This window comes from Hydractinia symbiolongicarpus, chromosome 3 (genome assembly GCF_029227915.1).
Source record: "Hydractinia symbiolongicarpus strain clone_291-10 chromosome 3, HSymV2.1, whole genome shotgun sequence".
NCBI classification, from domain to species: domain Eukaryota; kingdom Metazoa; phylum Cnidaria; class Hydrozoa; order Anthoathecata; family Hydractiniidae; genus Hydractinia; species Hydractinia symbiolongicarpus.
Genome location: NC_079877.1, coordinates 22,549,458 through 22,571,851, shown reverse-complemented (window position 1 = coordinate 22,571,851; position 22,394 = coordinate 22,549,458). Strand labels below are relative to the sequence as shown.

At 32.4% G+C, this 22,394-nt stretch overlaps 3 protein-coding genes across 4 annotated transcripts; all 3 read right to left on the bottom strand.

Annotated features, from left to right (window-relative positions):
- Positions 1-490: 490 nt before the first annotated feature.
- Positions 491-10,969, bottom strand: LOC130636244 (glycogen synthase kinase-3 beta-like). 2 transcript variants are annotated; one of them, XM_057445900.1, is made up of 8 exons: positions 10,606-10,969; positions 3,520-3,797; positions 3,195-3,305; positions 2,953-3,083; positions 2,534-2,640; positions 2,175-2,368; positions 1,512-1,698; positions 491-1,424 (listed from the first exon to the last, which is right to left on the bottom strand). In XM_057445900.1, the coding sequence occupies exons 1-8, from the start codon at positions 10,688-10,690 to the stop codon at positions 1,243-1,245; spliced, it is 1,275 nt and encodes a 424-aa protein (XP_057301883.1). In that variant the 5' UTR covers positions 10,691-10,969; the 3' UTR covers positions 491-1,242. The 2 variants fall into 2 exon arrangements, with proteins under 2 accessions (XP_057301883.1, XP_057301882.1); XM_057445899.1 differs by lacking the exon at positions 10,606-10,969 and adding an exon at positions 9,652-9,991.
- Positions 10,970-13,506: 2,537 nt separating this feature from the next.
- On the bottom strand, positions 13,507-21,634 carry LOC130636241 (26S proteasome regulatory subunit 10B). The gene is made up of 13 exons (XM_057445896.1): positions 21,623-21,634; positions 18,721-18,840; positions 17,212-17,452; positions 16,756-16,870; positions 16,590-16,677; positions 16,379-16,440; positions 16,211-16,277; positions 15,996-16,052; positions 15,843-15,904; positions 14,983-15,103; positions 14,338-14,418; positions 13,769-13,840; positions 13,507-13,696 (listed from the first exon to the last, which is right to left on the bottom strand). Exons 2-13 carry the CDS (start codon positions 18,812-18,814, stop codon positions 13,578-13,580), a joined length of 1,179 nt encoding a protein of 392 aa, XP_057301879.1. The 5' UTR covers positions 18,815-18,840; positions 21,623-21,634; the 3' UTR covers positions 13,507-13,577.
- On the bottom strand, positions 18,854-20,684 carry LOC130636239 (N-acetyltransferase 9-like protein). The gene has a single exon (XM_057445895.1). The coding sequence runs from the start codon at positions 20,049-20,051 to the stop codon at positions 19,416-19,418; it is 636 nt and encodes a 211-aa protein (XP_057301878.1). The 5' UTR covers positions 20,052-20,684; the 3' UTR covers positions 18,854-19,415.
- Positions 21,635-22,394: the final 760 nt, after the last annotated feature.

Sequence of the window (22,394 nt, the reverse complement as noted above, 5' to 3'; positions counted from 1 at the left end):
ACTGAAACTTTAGAAAGAAAATAAAATTGGATCTCGAGAAAGAACGCTACAAATATTAAGTTAAAAAAAACTACTTCGCTAACATATCTTATCCTTAAAGTTTTCAATCCATTTTTCTTGCAGCGCGAAAATCTCTGTTTTACCAGTTAACTACGTGAAGTGTGGTTAAAGTTTCCACCAGAACTTTAGAATACGATAAACTTTTTATTTAAAGCAGGGATAATATAGATATAGTACAAGGTTGCTACTCTTTTAGCAGGTCTAATTTTTTGAGATTTGAGGAGTCACTTCTTAGGTATTACTAAACAAATATTTAACGTATTCTTTACGTTGGGATGATTTGCGAATTTGATAACTCAAAAAAATGTCAAAATTCGGGAAATTAAAAAATTTTAAAACCAAAGAAAAAACCAAGTAGCATCCTGTTGTTCGGTAATTTTAAGATGTATTTGTCCCTGACGACGAGATGGTTTCATGAGAGAGCACACAATTTTGTTTGAAAGTTTTATTTCATTCAATATGTATATACAGAGAAAAGGCTTGTTTAAAATTACAGAAATCAAGGGATCAGTCACACATTTCGTGGTCTTCTCAATTTTAACCCTACCTCGTACCCAGTTCATAACACACGTGACAGTGAAGTATAAAAACAATATTATGATGTACTGGGGACGAAGACACAGGTTGGTAGGTTCGCGTATATGAAGAAATATATATATATACATGTGTGAGAGAGAGAAAAACACGTTTTCTCTAAAAATTTAACGATACATAACCATTGAAAACAAATAGTAAAGCATTTCAGTAGCGTAAAAATGGACCTCTATTTTAAGCTTGTGTATCAACCTGGACATAGTACTTAGCAATATACATCACTAGAAATAGTTAAACAAAAGACGTTTAGATGTCTCATCGTATTATTACGGGGGTTATATTTCTGATGCTTTTTACGAAAAATACGAGTGTTTTATACCAGATCTTTCAAACCCTCAGTGAAATTTCAAAACAGGCACATTTGTGATATAGATTAAAACTTTGACAACCACATTTGTATATTCAATTTAAACTTTAGTAAAATTTAAAATCGTACTAACAACAACTGTACAACCTTTTGCGTTCTTTAAACACCAAAAGCAACGTCGACGTATCATTAACGTGCGTCATTTCGCAACAGGACCAGCTTACTCCATGGAGATTAGACACAACACAACACACGTCATTTAGTTTATTTGTATTTAATTATCATGACGCCGGTGTTGTGACGACAGCATTCGTCGTCTGTTGTGTAGGTTGGATATCTTTAGAACCGCTAGTTGCGTTAGCACTAGAATTTGACGTCGACGCCGTCGTGTTGTTCGCATTTGAGTTTTGCTTAATGTGATCGGGTAGTAACGTCGCCTGTAACGAAGGTTTCGACGACAATTCTAAAAAAGATGTATAACAGAGAGGAATATAAATTTGAAACTTTGGTGAAAGCATATCCCTTAAAAAGTTAAAAATATGTGACTTACCCTGTGCTGAGAAATTAAATAATTTTGGTAAATCTTTTCCATTTGGAAGTTTGATTCCCGGTCCTCGGAGTTCATCAAAAAAAGTATGAGCGCAAGCTTCAAGTGGAGACAGCCTGTTACCAGGAGTATACTCAAGCAATTTCGAAGTGAGAGAGATGGCATCTGCAGGTGTTCTGGTGCGAAATACCTAAATCGTAGGGAAGTTAAAGTAAGTTTTATGCAGTTTGACATTCTCATGGATTAAAGGTATGATATGGAATATTGAGAGACTAACGTCCTTAACCGATGCCACTGATTTGTTTTAGATATTAAATTCGAAAGCATTCGAAATAAGATTGTATCGATAACCAGCTTAATTTGTGGAAAGAAACGAAGACATGGTAGTTACAACTACTACAGAGATATGAAAATGTAATGCTTTTGGCTTAGCGGAAACTAGAAAAATTGGAAGTGTTCTAAACAATAGTCAAAAACACACGTTATTAAGATTTGAGGTAGAAATTTCATTCTTTTAATTTAGAGTAGTTTAGAGTAAAACCATAGGACTTTCTGTTAAAGGGAATTAAAGGAAAGTTTAAGAGAGTCGTAGCCACAAAAATTTAACTTGAGACTGAACACATTCAAAACGTATTAAGCTTATCCTATTATGCAAGTAGAACTTACCCTCGACCATGGGTGTGGCTTGATTTGAGGGAATCTAAACTCAGTGTAATGTTGGTTCATCTCTCTGATCTGTTCTCTCGTTGGTGTACCAAGAACTTTAATTATTTCAACTAGTTGATCAACTCCACTATCGCCAGGAAAGATGGGCTGACCAAGAAGTAACTCTGCCAGCACGCAACCAGCAGACCAAGTATCTATAGTGCAAAACATTTAGACTAAATGCACTTGCTTAGAAATGCTTCATAATAAAAAAACACTTTTACCCAGAGGTTAGTTATGTACTTAGTACGTCTACATCGAGCCAGAATACGTAAAAATAGATTGCAACAAGTATTAAAATAGTTCGACGACTATCCTACCAATATTAACTGTGTAGTCTGTAGCACCAAATATTAACTCTGGAGCTCGATAATAACGTGAACAGATGTATGCCACATTCGGCTCGCCAGGAACCAAAACTTTCGCACTAAAATGCAAAACGAATAACTTATGACCACACACAAACAGCCGATAGGTTTTCAGAATTGGCGCCATCCTAAGGGTGGTAAGATTTGAAAAAAAAATCACAGCAAATAATAATTAAGGCATCATATTTTATTTATAAAAAAAAAGAATAAAAAGTTATCCGACTTTGTGTGGAATTACCTAAGAATGGCTGGAGCTTAAACGTTTTGTATAGACTTAAATTTCAAAATCTACTCCAAACAAAACTGTATGCTCCCAATCAATTTAGAGTCTATCATTGATGATAGACTGTAAAATACTATAAAACACTAACCTTCCGAAATCACAAAGTTTCAACACAGCTGTATCTGGATCTAGCAGAAGATTTTGTGGTTTAATATCACGATGACATACACCTAGTGAATGTATGTATGCGAGAGCACGAAACAGCTGGTACATGTAGAGCTAGAAAAAACAAAGCATATAAAAAAAATAGATATGTAGGATACACAAAAAATATGAAAATGGTTTCACACCTGGGATTTTGAAAAAAATACATGAAACAAATTGACTCACTTTTATATATATTAGTGGTATGGTTTGTCTGTTCTTGCTGTAATGTCTTGCAACACGATATACAGTTTCTGGGACATATTCTAACACCAAATTTAAATAAACTTCATCTTTCTAGAAATAAAAGTGTAAATAAAAATGTAATTAAAAGTGTAAATGCAGTATTTTTAAATGCAGTACTTGATCATGTCAAGCAAAACACGCCCAGAACAATCTGACCACTATAAAAATTAAAAAAAATCTGTGACAAAAAAAGATGCTGGGCTAAGGTGGAAGAATTTATTGATGAGTGACCAATAAAAAAATGTCAAACAAAGGATCTATTTACCTTTTCACCACTTGTATAGAAGAAATATTTCAGTTTGACAATATTACAATGATCTAATTTCCGCATAATTTGAAGTTCGCGATTTTTAAATCTTTTATCTTGTAACACTTTTTTAATTGCAATCATATCAGTCGAATCAACTATTTTGGCTTGATAGACGACACCGAATGAACCATTTCCTATCACTTTCGTGTCTGAATAGCTAATCTCTTCTGCTTGGTCTGGATACGAACCAGTGGTAGCAAATACACTTGTAATCTTTCCTCCATCTTTATCTCCTGAAAAGAAAAAGAGAAACCTAAGAACTGAGAATTTATCATCAGAAAAACCTGGTTTCACATTAAAAATTTTACTACATCTGAAATCACTGTTATAACAGCAAAATTTATGAGCAATCAATTGGCAAGGGATGGTCATTGTATCTTAACCTTACATCACCTAAATTCATTTATATTCAACTGCCACTTTAAGAGTTGTGAGCGTTCTCTGTTGAGAATGAAATACGGATGTGCTATGATAAATATTCACCTATATGTATACACACCATCCAGATAAACTATCTTAGTTCATCATTAGCATATTGCTGTACGTAGTGTAGTGGGTTCCTCTGCGGCTTCCAGTTCTGGGGACCGCGGATCGAATCAGTGAGCGCACTGCTTGGCAGTATGTTAGTGATGAACAAAGTAGTTCTTCTTCAATATTATAATTTTTGTTGTATAATCGGCATAAATGCCTAAATTCTGAAACTTTAGCTAATACATAACAAGAAAGACATTTGTCTTAGACATATTTATACTGATTCCAACACTCTGTCGTTCTTATCACTCTCCACTTTCTTTCTTCCAAAGCATACAATTCAAGCCTTTTTATCCTAAATTTTTTTCACCGTCTACTCGAGGTATAAATCTTCCCATGCTTAATGGATGATGGCAGTAAATGACAATAACACAGCCTTCGATGACCATATTAACCCATCATATTTATAACTTTGGTTCAGTAAGTAAGCAAATATTTTGGTTCTTACAAGTTTGTTAAATTCAAGACATTGGCAACTTTTTAACTTCATGTAACTTTAGTTACTTGTGACAGGCCCTTTTGGTCATGTTAAAGCTTCGTAAAATGTTTTATTTATTATGCTAAAAATTGTGAAGAACATTTACATGCTACATTATTATAAAACTAATTTTTGCAAAAATAATAAGGCCATATTTTTTAGAGTTTTTTAAAGTTTTCGTAATTAATATCGAAACATAATTTGACTGTTATTATTAACTTCTTAACATGCACATCATGTGCCATTGTTAATTAATGTGCTTTCTTCTATACTGTTTTTCAATCAGTCTTGTTGTGCAAAATTTTAAACCAATTAGGCTTTCTAATATCATAAACTTTTTCCTTGCAAAAACATTAATTTTAACAAACTTTTTTGTTAAAATTCTTCTTAAACTTTTCCTTAACATTAGAAACTGATTGATGTTTCTTAATTTAAATTTGATTTTTTGCACAAAAATACAGACTTTTGTAACCTGCAGATAGATAAAAACCCTATATGACTTGATTGCAAAATTACTAAAAATGACATGTTATGCCCACTCATGACAAGTATGTCATGGCCACTTTGCCTGAAAAAACAAGCAATAAAACTACTGTTGTGCTCAATGTCAATGGTCTGACCATGTATCAAACTGTGAAAGTTGTTAAGAAAGAAGGATATCTCAGACACATACATTAATCTGAGTGAGCAATCCATGTGTGATCAGCAAAACTCATGAAAATTAATTGCAGTGGTTAAAAGTTGAAAATTTATTTAACTTCAATAAACCTATTTTATTGATAAAATAATTGAACCATAAAAACGCAATTGTATGCAGCTTAAATTTCATCGTTTTATTAGCAATATTTTTTTGAGTGCAAAAATAAATAATACAGGATTGTGAAAAAACAATAATTTCATTTCGGTCAAAGGTATATGCACCATGAAGCCTCCAGTGTATAGAGTTCGCTAATTAAATTGTCCCAACTCTTTTATTCTTCAATTTTATTGTAATTAGAACCACACGTGTGGAAATATAACTAGCATTGGTTCAGGAAGTGCTGTTCTTTAACTGGAATTTCTTTCAATCAAGTACCATAACTACTTTCTTCAAAAATTTATTGGCTCGAAATATATTTCCCCTATGCTTTTGTATTCTTACGAGCCTTATTATTTTTCTTATAGCTACTCCTATAGCTTGTTATTAAATATCAGTTATATTTAATGAATTATTTCCATTAAATAACTTTTTTTAAATTTAAAAAAGCAAATGGAACACAAAAAGAGCAAAGTACAATCAAAACCCTCCATTTCTATATATTACAAACTGAAGGATTCTTGAGCACTGAAAGGTCAACAAGAGCTTTAAAACTCTTTAAAAAATGTATAGCTTAGCGTGGGCACATGTATAATGCATTAGAAGTGTTTTGTTATACTTCCGGTCAATGTTGAGGATGTTAAACACATTACAAGAAATTACAATGCTATGTTGAGGTATATCGCATCTGTTAAGCTCTCTGACAGAGTTCCCACAGTGGAGCTACAGTCGCCTTGGTTTGAAGTCGATTGGGGAGGTTGGCAGACCTGCTGACTTTGATTGTACGGCCGTGTTTTGAGGTGTGACGATGATTGGTGGCCAAAAAGAATTTTGGAATTTGATGTTCCTGGAAAATTCCCGAAAAGGATGACCACACCGTAAACGATGGCTGAAAACGTTCAATGCGATATGAAATTCAAAAACCTCACTGATGATGTTGCCCAAAACCGTTTGGCCTAGAAAAATCCAATACAACCTGGCCATAGACATGATGAATGTTATAGCCTTAGCAGTAGGGAAAACGAACGATAAACCTGAAGTAAGTAAGTTAGCTATACATATGCTCTTTCACTTTGAACCACACTAATGTTAAACATCATTGACATATAAAGAAACATATTAGATGTGGTGCTTATGGTCTTAGGCTTATATAAAAACATTATTTGATAAAGAAAATTTATTCTTGATTCTCGAGATGAACTGGGAAGCCGAATCTCACAAATGTGGACCACGGTTTGAGATCTATGATTCCAAGATCCAGAACTTGCTTAACCTTAATGTATCTAGTGTTAGAGTTACTAAACGCCAACTTAAAACCTACTTTCAATCTTGGATATCTAAAGGCATTGTGAAATCTATATCCACGCGTAACTTCTTGTTTAAGAATTTTTCCAATGCCAAAAACCCGGTTCTAAAGGAATTCAATTGTTAACCTTCGTAGAAGTAAATCAATCTATTACTCAAAATACTTCTCCATTCACTCTAACCACATGCAGAAAATCTAATCAGGCATCAAAGAAATCATTGGCTTTAAGTCTAGAAAATTCTAGATCTGTTCCATTGGTGCAAATCAATGGTTCTCTGACATCTGGCCCAACACTTGTAGCAAACGGTTTCAATATTTTTTTTACGTCTATTGCAGATTCAGTTAGCTTAAAAACTGGTCCAACTCACTCTCACTAATACCTACCTCAAGCAATCCAATCCTAATTCTATCTTTCTTGATCCTGTCAATCATTGTGAAGTTCTTAAAGTCATTAATGCTCATGCTCGTATCTTCAGGTCCACATAGTATCCAGACCTTTATCTTTTCTCTTCAATCTTACATTACTAACAGGGTCATTTCCTTCATTGCAAAAATCCTTCAGGGTTACACCTGTTTTAAAAAATAAAGGGTCTTTTCTTGACGTCTTAAATTAAAGACCTATCTCACTTCTTTTCAACAAAGAGAAAATTCAACTTCTATGCCCTTTTTAACATCACAGAACGCACTCGGCAAGCTCTTGATGATGGCAACCTTGCCTGTGGAGTTTTAGTCAACCTCCAAAAAGCCTTCGATACTGTTGACCACACTATCCTGATTTCAAAATTACAACACTATGGAATCAGAGGAGTTGCATTAAATTGGTTTAGATCTTATTTATCTGGGAGAACACAATTTGTTACCATCTCTCATGTTTAGTCTCTTGTGAAAGCTATCAAACACAGTGTACTTCAAGGCTCTGTCCTAGGCCCTCTTCTCTTTTTAATTTACATCAATGATCTTCATTCTATTATTAAATTAACTGAAATTTTTGAATTTGCTGATGATACACATCTCCTTCATTTCAATTCTTCCTTTTCTAAAAATTGCTGGTTCTAAAATCTTTCCAAGCTCTTCCGTTAGTTATTTGGGTGTGTATCTTGATTCTCATTTAACCTGGAAAACTCATGTTTCCTTGGTTCTAAAATCTTTCCAAGCTCTTCCGTTAGTTATTTGGGTGTGTATCTTGATTCTCATTTAACCTGGAAAACTCATGTTTCCTTGGTTCTAAAATCTTTCCAAGCTCTTTCGTTAGTTATTTGGGTATGTATCTTGATTCTCACTTAACCTGGAAACCTTGTTTCCTTTTTAATTGCTAAGTTACTTGTGGTAATGTTATATTATCTAAACTGAGATACTAAGTTTCTCAAAAATTACTTGTTGGTATCTATCTAATTTTTTTAAATTAAGTCATCCTTATTGCACAAGAGGTTCGACTCTAGGATTTTGTAAGTTACAACCTGTAATACCGTTACATACAGAATTAAATCCCTATATAAAACTGCAATTTCCCAGTGGAACTTATTTCACAGTTCCTATTTTGATACAGACAAGAACTCATTATCTAATTTCACTGCGTAGGGAAATATTGAACCTGCCATTTCAATTAAATTCTATTTTTATTTTATCAATTAATGTACTTAGGTGGCCATTATCTTATATTAGTCAACAACTATAGGATGGTCTCATGTCTTTGCTTGTTAACTGGCCACCTATATAGCTTCATAGAATGTTCTGCATCGATAAAAACAAAAGAATAAAAATCGGCTGCATAGAAAGATATTAAAATTGAAAACTAATATAGGCTAACTAGCAGTAAAATCAACTTTGTTGGCACTGCATGGACACATATTGTACTGTACAGCTGAATACACTAATCCAAGTTCATTAAAAAAAATAAACTTGGAATAAGTTGGAACTACTGAAGTTATTGATCTACGAGTGTTTTATAAATGAATGGACAGTTCTACACAAAATCTATTGCTAGCTTATGAAACAAAGTTCAGATTTGTGTTGAAAAAAATGATTTGCCTGCTGTCAATAAATCATTAATAAAAAATTTTGCCAATAGGAAAAGCCTAAATATGTTTTTGTTGATCGATGAAGTGACATTGACATATATGCATGTTTTTCTGACTAGTAAGTTCCAATAAGGTTCTAAGATAAAACATTGGTGCCTTAAACCACAAAGAAAAAGTACGTTTTTCAATTAACTTTCAAAATAAAAGCAGGTTTATAAGGCAAGATTTTGATTTTTTAATACGCTAAATTCTCTTGAAATGCCCCAATGCTTTTTTACAGTTTTCTGGTGAGTCGACATACTTGTGTACCTCACTGACAGATATCAAATAAAATGAATATTGAAGTAAAAATGATCCCTATTTTACGATTATCTGTATGAGCAACTTATTTACCTATCACACAATTATGCTGTATCGGCTATCTATCATATCTAAGGCTTATTAAATGAAGAGTTTCGTGATGACATGTGTTGTTTATAATTCCCATAATTCGTATGCCAATATTGGCAATAGACAGGCAAAATAGGAGGTTGGCCAGGAACCAGTTCATTCCAAAAACTTCATTTTTGGATAGAGGCTTCTTTTGATCTTTATAGTAAAATATAGCATGCATGTAGATTTCGATCATATAGAATAAAATCATAATTTAACCACAATTTAATCATTTTTTGCCTATTCATTTTTCTGATTTTTTCGGCGCACTGCAAGAATCCTTTAAAAACGTAAACAATGAAACTCGTCTATTGATTCTCCACACACAACTATTAAACCCTTCGCTTTTGCATGAAAAATCATATCTTGCATGGATATGATTGGGACTTAACAAATTTAAATAAAACCAACAACACATCCATGAACATTAAAAACAGTAGGGATATTTCAGGTATAAAAAAACTAACAAGTTTATAGTCAGGAAACTTGCGCCTAAAGCTTTAGCTAGGTAGTTATTTTTACTCACTTGTTATTCTGAAGCCTCCATTAGACCCAGCCGAGGACCCCTTTCCAGTTGGGTCCACCAATGATGTTGTTCTTTGTCTTCCTGACATTTCACTCGAAGTTTGGTGGGGTTGGATTTTGGAAAAAGATCTCTTATATTTTTCCTGTTACATCCCGACAAAAGCTAAACTGATCCTTTACTCTATACTTACATTTTACTATAAAAAAAAACTAATACGATTTGGCGTGAAACTATTTAGGATATCGAGGACTTTGATACCGCTTTACTTAGCTCAAACATTCAGCAAACATTCATAAAAATCTTTTTCAATGTCACAGCCAAGAAGTCGCTACCAATGATGGCCGATATAAACTTGCTTATTTTATTATGGAGATAAGCACGCCGCATAGCTATAAAAGAGAATAACATAACGACGATCCGTCTATATAAGTTTTTTGCCGATCTATTTTTCCTTTTGTGTTGATGTTGTTATCATCTGAAATTGTGAAACTTAAATATCTATGGCAAATTTGGAAGAACAGCTTAATTGTTTTAATTTCCCTTTCAAAAATTATTGTTCTAAATTTAATTAAAAAGAGCCGAAAATGTAAGTAACATTTTCACACATTTTTGTATCCTAAACATTTATTTGACGTAGAAGGAATACTTGGATTGCTGCGTGTGTGGTGGAGAAGAGTAGAAGTGCGCATTATTATAAAAAGCATTAAAAATACACGCTGTTTATTATTTTTATCTCCACAATAACAAGCCACTATAGATATCCTTATAACACAATCCGGCTTACGAAGAAGTAAATATAGCGTTGGTTAGGCCATTGGAAAACCCCGTCAAAATGGTCACACTTCCCTTCGTTTGATAGTTATTTTCGTGTTCTTAATTCACTTAATTAATTAAGAAAATGAAAAACTTTGCTTGTTTAAAACTTTATAAAGAAATGGAAAAAATTATGTTTACCTCTAGAAAGACCTCCCATCAGCTTCGAGTTACTTCCATATTGTTTTGCTTTTGTGTTCGACGTCTTAGTATACGATTGACTCATGAAGACAATTTTTTTTCTTTAACATTTATGTAAAAAGTTTTTGCTTATATATTAACTCCATTAATATATAAAATTAACATCACAACGTCCAAAATGTATCTTACTTTCTTTGTTACTTTTTATCGCCACTTTTTTAACGGAATAATACTTCAGTCTACCTCGTCGATATTTTGAAAAGCAACACAATTGTCACTCGAGTAAATTCTGTCAACTTATGTTTTACAACCATAGAGCCACAACAAAGGATTTGACCACAATTAGCAACGCTGCATACAAACTGCTACAACAAACAATACAATCAAGTAATTATTTCTCCAACCCAATTATGAATTTAATGATGTAATATTCAGTACAAGAAACACAAATTTTCAGGTTTTATAATTCATAGCGGGATCTGTTTAGGTTTCAATTCATTCTTAAAACTTTCTTAATATTGAAAATATTCATAGGAATATTTATAGAACACCTCAATTAGCTTGAGTTCAAACAACAACAACAAATAACTAATAACAACAACAAAATTTGTGTTTCTCTATGAACACTTACACAAATTATGTATCTGGTTTGGGATTTGTATTGAAGTCTAATGAATCTCGGAGTAAGTATATACAAAATAGAGTCTTTTATGGGGTTTTAAGTCCAATGAATATAAAGAAGATTCTTACAAACAAGAAAAAAAGTAAATTGATGACATTTAAATAAAGATCTCACAAAATTATTCTCTCAAGTTGTTTGTAATATTTCTCAGACTTAGATATTTAGATATTTTTGAAGATTTTATTTCTTGTTTAGCAGCTGATTTTTTTTTTCAAATTTTTGCTCCACGAGTTAAAAAAGAGCACAAAGTTTTTCAATATAGCAAACAAAATCAACTTTGTTTTCGTTTCACTGTTTTTGTCACCTGCAACAACCACTGGACACGTATGCAAGACTTTTGTCCCTGTGTCGTTAGGACAAGGCAAGTTCGTAACAAGAGGTAGAATGAGAACCGATGAGGAATATTATAGAAAGGTGGGTACGAAGTTTATTTACACCTTTTGCTATTACGTCGTTGCTGAAATTTTTAGTCAACTTTGTTTCCAGGCTGATTTTGCATCTTCTTTGTTTATACTTTTGTAGAAAGAAAAAAACTGTGGGTAAAAGATAATTATTCAGACCGTTATAAAACGCTCCAAAACTTCACAGGAACCCGTCGTGTTATTTTTTTTATACAAATTAGTCATTAAGCAAAAACATTGACAAGTAATGACGGTTTAATAGCATCATCAAGTTCGATGACATTTCCATAAAAGTGTTATTTTGTAAAACTATTTTATTCTCAGGCGAAATTTATTTTAATGTTTTTATGAGAAAAAGAACTTAACCATGTACAAGAATAATAATTCCCATGGACTCTGCAACCATACAACAGAAGGAGATTGATTGACGTATTTCTTAGTTGCGGGCTTTGCACAACACTTATAATTTTAGTACATCTTAAAAAACTTTTGTATTGGTTGAATTGTAGCCGCAGTGCATGTTTGTTCTAACGGACGCATACTTTGTCTGCGGTAAGACTTGATCTTTTCAAATGACCATGATTTCGATACAAGAGTAAGATGAGACGAAAGTAGGGCGTCTGTATTTGTATAAACACAGTGATTCACGAAGGTTTATTGTTTCTTTGTATACTTTATTTCCAATCTCTCACTTTTTGTTAACACAAATTATTGACTTTCTTAGTATAAAAATATAAGTTGAAAGTAACTGATTTCAGATATCAATTTTAACCCAGCGAGGCTTAGTAGCTAGTTTCCAATTTTTTTGGAACAACAACCTCAATCGCTTATTGCAAACACCTCCTACTGTCTTCAAATTTTCGCAATATTTATCAAAAAGATGAGAAAAAAAAGTACATCAAAGAATTTAAAACCACAAAATTAAGTTAAAATAGATCAAAACAAGTACGATACTACATTTCGATTTCTTTCTAAATTTCTTTTTCTTCTTCTTTCCCTGTAATCTTTAATTTTTTATTGCGTAAAAAACTGAGAAAAGTATTTACAAAAGAACACAAACACACGAAGATGAAATGTTAATTTGAACTTCTAAACAAAACCCGACCAACTATACTTCTTCAAACACAATATGCTTCTTCATTATTTATAGTGTAAGATGTGAAAATGTGATTATAATGGAAAAACTGATAAAAAGAAAGTAGAAACTGCGAGTTTGTTTTTGTTAGCAATATTGTATAAACGTATTTTCACGAATAAACGCCCTTTCTTTAATATCCGCTCTTTTTAAATAAACGCCCTTCTTGAATAAATGATCCACTAAGAAACTATTTTTAACACTCTTCGCAAACGCCTTCTGAAACAAGACAACAGTTACGAAAATAATACATGAATTCGTTGCAAAAGGTATCTCTGTACTACTAAAATTTATGTCATTAATATGGACACGTGTGTTTATTTTTTTCGCTTACTTAGAACAGAAAATTAAAATTCTCAAACAAACGCTTCAAATACTTCATATTAAAACATACTTTTTCTGTCGTTTATTAAAAAAATACGGTATTGTCAGCCGTCTTCTCTCCTGCTCTCTTTCCATGGGAAATATATGGGTAGACAATGCTTTTTGTAACCATGCTTATTTAGTGCGTTTCCTTTCCTCATTAAAAAAATCAAATAATTTTACAAGTGGATTTGTTGTTTTTTGATGAATAGAATTAAGAACGTGCGCTTAGAACTAAAAAGATTTGTTCTATCTGTGTGAGAAAACGATTCCATGCCTACACACCCTTGTATGATAAACCCTGATATTCCAAACACATGCACAAAAAAATACCACATTTTTTGTTCCGTTATATTTCAAGATTAATCAACGTTTCTAATATTCATACAGTTTAAATCGGTTTGTAATCCAACTTCGTCTCCAGTTTCTTATTATCACTCAACTTTCGCACGGCTTTCATGAAATCTTCTTGTATTACGTAATCACGTTCCGAGCGGATAGCGAACATACCTGTAAATAAATAAATGGAATTTAACATCGCTGCACATAGCCACACAATGAGAGTGTATATAACATATTTACCTGCTTCTGTGCAGACATTTCGAAGATCGGCACCGTTAAAACCATCTGAGAGTTTCACAACAGCTTCGTAATCTAGAATAAAATAAAATACAAAGAGTGTAAACAACTTGCTAGAACGTTGACTGAAAATCTTATCGTACTCAAACTATCAACAAATCGAACATTCGTTACAACAAAATTTCCCGCATTCTTTTTTCACAGCATCCAAAACAAGAGGATACACATCGTAGATATTTTTACATTGCAAGTCATTTATATATCTAACTCAAAATGTAATCAGTGTTTACTTGTCCCCTTTATGCCAATTAATACTTTTTCTTTAAAAGAAAATTATGTTTTTATAAATTATTGCAAAAATTGGTCTGCAAATACTATGTTGTTAAAATGTAGTCGGTTAAAGGAACAAAATTTTGTGCAAGTGACCAGTTTGACCAAAAGTGACCATTTAGCTGACCTTATACCGATAACGTGGATAATTGAACAAAAAATTGATAAAACATTTTATTTCTTTTATAATTATAATATTATGAGATGTCTTCAAAAAGATCAGAGAAAAATGATATATATACCTATTTCGCCATGCTTTGTGATTGGGCCAGCGTGAATCTTTAAAATATCCATTCTGCCTTGTTCATTTGGTAGGTCAATATCTGAAGAAAACAGATTTTCAAACACTTAAAATTTAACATAAAATTAAACAATACAATGAATTTAATAACTGATATCGCAGAGAAAAGAAAGAGAGGAAGTAGTGGTTGGGTATAAACATACATAACTTTTTCCAATAAAGAGGTAAATATGACGTCAGTAACAGGGTAAAATAATGTACGGTCTGACGTAAGAGATAAACGTAAGAGATTTCCAAAGGAGTTATGTTTAAGGGTACTAATTTTGATAGAGTAGACAATACTACTTTTCATAATTTGACCACATGAGCGCATCTTAATCACATATGAAAAGTTCGTAACAAGAGGTAGAATAAAAACTGATGAGGTAAATCATAGAAAGGTGAGTACGAAGTTTATTTACACCTTTTCCGGTTACGTTGTCGCTGAAATTTTTAGTCAACTTCATTACCAGGCTGTTTTTGCATCTTCTTTTGTTATTTGCAAATAATCACATATGAAAAACACACCAGCCTTTACACCTGTAGTAGTCTTTTCATCTACTTTCGTTCCTATCGTCAAATCTTTTTAAACAAGTGTTACACTTACGTATTTTTCTATCAAGACGTCCTGGTCGTAACAAAGCTGGATCAAGTGTGTCAGGTCGATTTGTAGCCATGATCATTTTCACTTGTCCAAGAACATCAAAACCGTCCATTTGATTAAGAAGCTAAACAAAGAAGATATAGGGGTTAAGCTCGGTGCACACTAGGCTCTAACTCCAGTTAAATTGCATTAGCTCGCACAAATTTTAAAGCGTTCAAAATTAGCGCCTAAAATGCGAACTTCAGCTGGTTAATTATTAATTAGCGACAGTATAATTACCTGCGCTAATTAATAATTTTTTGCTAATTAGCGCGTGTTAAGCAGGTGGCAACGTATAGAAATAGAAATTCACAATGGCAGGCAACAAAACCAAATCCTTGCAGAAAAAGGAGATATTAGCCGATGAACTTTGGTGCTACCCGTGTCTGTTTGACAAAGGTGTAAAAGCATACAAAAAATAGGATTTTTTGTGTAATGCATGAAGTCTGTCTCGTTGAAAGTATTGGATACTGATCTTTGAAGTAAAATAAGTAATAGTATTTTTTCTCTGTACTCATCCCAACAGTTGAAACAAATGTGTTTTGTTTTGCGTTAAATACTATCTATCGTAAATATGAACATTAGCAGGTAATGCTTAATAACGCATGCGCTAAAAATGTAAGCACTTAAAGTTAACCTGAGTTAGCACAATACTTTAAGAACATCGCATTTACAGGTTTGGAGTAAAGAAAACTTCCTACAGCCGACAACATAAATTATCACCTCAAAAATCTATTTGTGTTAATAAATCTGCTTGCACCAACAGTTTTATCATTTTCATTAATTTTACTGGCAGTAACATTACTAAAAAGAATGAGAATTACCTCCATAAGAGTCCGTTGAATTTCTCTGTCAGCTGATGTACCTTCTGAAAATCTTCGACCACCTGCAGAAAAAAACCATGCGTAAACAATGTAGGCTATGAAGCCATGTGTATAACTGATGACAGATAAGATTTGGACAATCAACAAACTCACCAATCGCATCAATTTCGTCCATAAATATGATACAAGGTTGATGGTCTCTAGCATAAGCTAAAAAAAGTTAAAAATCCTGTCGTCCATTTAAACCATTAGCGTCAGTGCTATATATGTTTAGTCCAGAGTAGATTTTCATGATAAAATAGACACTGCAACTCTAGTATATTCAAAACAAACAATTTTATTTTTATAAAAACACAAGGATTTCTTACCAAACATTTCACGAATTAACCGTGCACTTTCGCCAATATATTTGTCAACGATAGCACTAGATACGACCTGAGTCAAAAAAGGATATGGATTTTGACTTTCTCATCACAGTATAAATTGAATCACTTTTTACTGGTGAAAAATGCATATTGAGAGAAATACTAAAATACCTTTAAGAAATTACAATCCAACTGGCTGGCAACAGCTTTTGCCAGTAACGTTTTACCAGTACCTGAAAATAAACGAATTTTTAGATTTACTTGAAAGAAGGTTCTTATAATATAGAAAGATAACCTGGCTAGATCTTGTACATTCTGCTTACAACGGCCTAAACCATAAAAAAAATTCAGTGAAACAAGTAGAAAATGCTGACGGATTTACCAGGTGGTCCATACAGCAAACAGCCTTTAGGTGGTGCAATACCAACTCTTTGAAACAATTCAGGATTTATTAATGGTAACTCGATAACCTAAAAAGCAATCATTTTTGTGCAACAGAATAAACGAAAATGATATTTTAGGAGAGCAAAAACAACTTTAATACGTACCTCTCTTAATTCTCTAATTTGTTCAGACAGTCCACCAATTTGACCATATGAAATATTTCCAGGGTCTTCGTGCGACATATTGTAGACAAGAGGGTCGACTTCTCGGGGTAACATTCTAAAACAAACATTTATATAAACTGCAACACCTTAAACATGCACACAGGTGCGACAACACATCAGAAATACAGTTCATGTAAAGCTCATATTGTACATGATGCAAATAACTGGGGCTTAAATAAAATTGTTGAGTATCTTAAGTGTGTCTTAAACACTACATATTTCAAGTTAAGTATCTTAGGTCTGCTGCATTTGGCATAAACTTTAACATGTGCTATCAACAGCATTTGTAAATCATTCTGCATATTCATAAGCCTCTCCTGAAAAACCCTGAAAAACATTCTAATAAGATCCTGCTTGATATCATTTCCTTATAGAAAATATAAAATATTTATGAACCTCATAATTGTCAAGGTTGTCATATCTAAAGCAACCCGAGTGCCTTGTCGAAGTTTAGTTTTGTCAATTCCTCTTCGAATTCCAACAACATATCTTGGTCCATTTGTAGCTTTCACAATGTATTTTTCTTCAGTTAACTGCTTCAGGACTTCACCGACAATTTGTCCAACACTTTGGAGAGCTTTTAAGTTATTTTCGGATTTGTCATATTCACGGGTGAAATCTTTGAGCTGTTCTCTCACTAATAAAGAAAAAAATTATTGCGCATGTTAATATGCAAAGTGCTTAGCACTTTGCATATTGCTAAAACTTACTTATTATTTAAAATATATTTTAAACTTTCTAATAAAGTATATTTTTCTAATGGACTATTTTGTGGGGAGATTCGAACCTAAATGCTCCAACTTTTCTTTTTTCTTTGGTAATTTGAAACAGTCAGATATGGATCTAGATGCATTCATAAAAGCATTACTAGGTACTTTTTAAAATTCAAATATGACATAAGTCCTTTTTTCTCAAAAAACAAATTTCTTTAAAACATTTTTGTGGTTATTGATAAAACCATAACAGTGAAAAAACATATTGTTTTACATCCGTTTTATAAACATTTTAAAACAAGTTTAAATTAGCATGATCAGTGATGTATCCCATGGTATTGGTACCCAAATTCAGACTCCAAAATAACAAATACTAGTCGATAAGGCCCGTGGAGAAATCCACTTAGGCAGGAGGGACAATGTAAAAATTGGTTATTTTAGACCTTTTGCTGATGTCAGCAGTGCATATGCAAAAACAAATTGACGAAATTCAGTTTATCCGTTGTCTCTATTGTGTAGAGCTCAACACGCTCATGAAGAGAATGTATGTGATCATGTGATTTTGATGAACGGTTAATGATATACAAGGGTTTAAAAATTATACTGACGTCAGCAAAAACCTGCGAAAACACACAAAATTATTTTTTAGAAATTTGTATACCTGTTGCCTTTAACGTATAGGTCTTTAAACGCTGATCAAGAAAATGTATAGGATCATGTACTTTTCACAAACGGTTACGGAGATATGGAGGTTTAAATGATTTTTGATGACGTCATCAACCTGTCCATTCCGAAACGGATTCAGGGACCCAGGTTTGGGAAAATTACCTAAATTGGTCATATCCGGTTCCTATTTACCCACGCGGTGAAAAATCATTGACGTCACCACCTCGTTTCCAAGTTATTTGGCCTCAAATATTTAAGTGCACTGTAATGGCTTTATTAATTTAATATATCCTATATTGACGCAAATGAAATCATACTAGAATAAAAACAATATATATGCTACATGCTTTTTTACCCAAGAATACCCAAGAATGCCCAAAAGTGTGATCCCCATGATACCCAAAGGACAATAAAATAAAATATGGTCTTAGTTGTTATTTAATATTCTTTAGACGCTTTTTTTACATTACGTGCACATAACCACAAAGAGACGACAAAAGAAATGTAAAAAAATAAAAACACCAACCTTCTTTCAGTCTTGCTTCAACTTCTCTATGCTCAAGCAATTTCTTTCGATAGTCACCAAGAATTCTATCTCGATTATTTACATCCACAGTCATTTTGAATTGTTTTTGTATTTCCTTATCTTAAAAATGGAATATTTTCAGCAATTTATTTTAATTTATTTATATAATTTGAATTATTCAATGGTGTGATGGTAGGTATAAACATGATCTATAATGCAACAACAAGCTGCATTAAAATAACACTTAGGAGCACAACAGTAGGATAACAATTACAAACTTTATTGAAAAAAACCACAAGACTAAAATTACGCACCCAGGCGAAGGTACCATGTACTAACTTTGCATTTTTATAAGATGAGTCCAATATGTGTATAATATGGACCATCGCTGACAAAACGATTAAAACTTAGGATTAGGATTTATAAGGCTTTCACACTCATGTAACCTAATTGTAAAATTTACTACCTATTTTAATTTATTCACCTCTTTCAAAATTCCTCTCTTCCTCCTACAATTCGGGATATGACATTAGATTTGTTGGGTGGAAACATATATAACATATACAAGTTATTATAGTGGCTGTAAATCCCTTATAATATAGCATCTCTAAAGATATGTAAAGATGTCACAATCTGTCATCAAAAGAAAAAGAAAACATTTAAAATGTCATTACAAGATTTTAAACAACAAAGTGTCATTCAACACAAGAATCCAGTGTGTCATATTGTCCAAACATAGCATATGACTCAACTTCATTATATACTGAATCTTTGAAAGCCTTGTTTTCACAGTATAAAATGTAGGTAGATTCTTTAAACACTTCGCTATAACTTGCAAGTTTGAAGCCTAACTTCATAAACAAATTTATACTGCTCTTGTTATTAGAACCAATTTTTACAAGATATTTATTCAAACCCAGCATTTTGTTCCCATAATACATCATCATTTTGGCAGCCTCTTTTCCAAACCCCTTACGCCTCATACCTACTTCAGCAATCATAAGTTCTACTTCTGCTTCCTGTCTGTCGTCGACATTGTTCAAATATAGATTCACATCTCCAATCATAGTATTAATTTCTTTTTTACCTGCATCATTTGGACCATTTTCGTAAAAATTCTTATTTAAAATAATGAATGTACATTTATCATCATCAAGCCACCATGACTTCTGCATGTTATATTCTGCCTCAAGTGTCAGCGGCTCTGAAGCTGTTTTTTCCAACAGTTCTGGAGAACTCATCCATTTGTGATATTTTTCCACATGATGTTTCTTGTATGGAACAAGTATAATATTTTTTCCAATAATTACAATATTTTCATTGCACTTCATCTATGTGCCATCATCACAAATCATTTACAAGAACCAACAGTTTATCATGCATTCAAGAATACAGTATTATGACTAATTTCCATTGATTTGCTAATACAAACTTGATGCAGGTCAAATTAGCCAAAACAATATTTCATGTCACATTTCTAAAGTTACAGTACAGTCCAGATGTAAGCGTACGCGTACGCTCAAGTTTCACACCTTTTTCTCGGAGGCAGTAGTTGTTTGTCTTTTGTTCTTATTAATTATCTTGCGAGTCTTGTAAGTCATTAACTTGCGCGTAATAAACAAAGGATTATTGAAGAAAAAATAGCTTATTATAACTGCGCGTAACTATTGTTAAATAGTGTTAACATAACTATTCCCAATAGCATATTGCAAATGTTATCAACTCTATCAATGTGACACGAAGAGTCATTGTTTAATATTTTTATTAAACAAATGTTTTGCGTGGAAACTAAATAAACTAGCGAGAAGGCATTGTTGGTTGCGCGGGTGAAATAAAGCTTTTAAGCGATAGAAATTATTATATTTTAACAAAGATTGAAACTTTAATTTTAATAGAAATGTTTTTTTAGATTGCATTATAAAAGTTTAAAAACGAAAAACGGCGATAGAAATGTTTTTTTAGATCGCATTATAAAAGTTTAAAAACGAAAAACGGCGAATGCTTTTTATAAAAAGAACTTTTAAAAGCTTCGCATGTTAAAAAATATATTTCGACGATAAAGAAATATTACTAAAAGTTTTAAAAGTAGCATTAGTTTTTTTAAAATATTTAGATCATTGGATTTGTTGTTTTTTGAAAGAGCTTGTGTTTTTTAAATATATCAGATTAAAATCGCGTTACTATAATTAGTTTCGTTGTTAAAAAAAATTAAAATTCAATGGCCTTCGCGTTTAATTTTTTCTCGCGCAGAGTATTGTTTTTAAACAATGTTTCTTGCTATGCTTTTGTTTTTAACACGAAGCAATTATTTTCGCGCAATTTGAAAGGAACTCGCTATCCTATTGTTTTTTTTAATGAAAGCAATTATTTTTGCAAGTTGAGCGTACGCGTACGCTTACATCTGGACTGTACTGTAGCTCTTGAATCAAAAAAATGTGGCAAGTGGGTCCTTAAGGAACAGACAATCCTTGGGTTTATATCTCAAGTATATATAAGTAATATAATGGATTGTGCAAGAAAGTCATATATATATTGCTAATAAATCCCAACATATATTGACTCAATTTAGATACTTGGATATATAAAGGTAAACCTTTTAGTTATAGGAAGTATAAGCTCTTTTTAAAATAGCTCTAGCTAGCTAAGTTAGCAAAAAATTATCCTCACACAGTATACAATGAAACAGGAAGAAAGTTTAGAAAATATGAAATCCAAAAACCTCACTGATGATGTTGCCCAAAACCGTTTGGCCTGGAGAAATGCAATACAACCTGGCCGTAGACATGATTGACGTCTAGCCTTATCAATAGGGAAAACGAACGATAAGCCTGGAGTAAGTAAGTAAAATGTGTGAAATGGCTGCGTCATATTAGGTGCACGAGATGAGTGAAAAATTACTCACCTAAAATATCAATTCATTCCTTACGTGTGTGAACAATCACGCTCCTAAATAAAACTGCAGTGAGTAATAAAGCAAAAACATTGGAGACTGCAGAAATTTTCTTTTAAATAAGGTCACGCAACTTCTACAATATTAAAGAAGAGAAAATATTTGCGTGTACCAAAGTAAATCAGTAAAACTCATTGATCACTTCTGCACTTCAAAAAAAAAAGAAATTTCTTTAAAGTATGTAGTATGTATGTAGTAGTATATATACATTAAATAAGCCAGTAGAAATGACTTGTGAATATTTATATACAAAGTTCCGTATATGTGTTTACATGCTCACAGGCAAGAAAAGAAGTATCACCTATGCCAAATTGGCTATTGACAATAATTTATAGATTTTTGGGAATACAAGATTAAAAATTCACTGCAATTGTTTTTCTTATTCTCTTATAAAGGACAGCCTTTTCTAATTTTAGCATCATTTTCTTCGATAGTTTCAGTCTGTTGTTTATATTTTTTGCTTGTGCATATACGTGCACATGATGTCTATTGTTCCCAATGCGAAATTTAAACAATGAACGAATTAAAATCACAACTTATTTAGCTATATCAGTCAGGGAAAACTGCTAAGAGTGTACTGCTAATTTGACGTACCACTCCTAATTAAGCTACACAAAAACATAAACATAAAATAAGCCCAAATAAGCCAAAACCGATGTTAAAAAAATCAATTTTGTGATTTAATCCAAATTTGGCAGATAATGGCACATTAATAAAGTTCTCT

Bases quoted from the DNA above. Each gene is read 5' to 3' on its own strand.
- LOC130636241 (XM_057445896.1), bottom strand. From the start codon at position 18,814: ATGACTGTGGATGTAAATAATCGAGATAGAATTCTTGGTGACTATCGA. The intron at 16,278-16,378 runs GTATTTTAGTAT...TTTTTGACTCAG, and splicing joins TGGATTGTAATTTCTTAAAG to GTCGTATCTAGTGCTATCGT. The intron at 13,841-14,337 runs GTATATATATCA...ATTTTATTCTAG, and splicing joins CACAAAGCATGGCGAAATAG to ATTACGAAGCTGTTGTGAAA.
- LOC130636239 (XM_057445895.1), bottom strand. From the start codon at position 20,051: ATGAAGTGCAATGAAAATATTGTAATTATTGGAAAAAATATTATACTT.
- LOC130636244 (XM_057445899.1), bottom strand. From the start codon at position 9,739: ATGTCAGGAAGACAAAGAACAACATCATTGGTGGACCCAACTGGAAAG. The intron at 2,369-2,533 runs GTAGGATAGTCG...TTTGCACTATAG, and splicing joins AGACTACACAGTTAATATTG to ATACTTGGTCTGCTGGTTGC. The intron at 1,425-1,511 runs GTAAGTCACATA...CATCTTTTTTAG, and splicing joins ATTTAATTTCTCAGCACAGG to AATTGTCGTCGAAACCTTCG.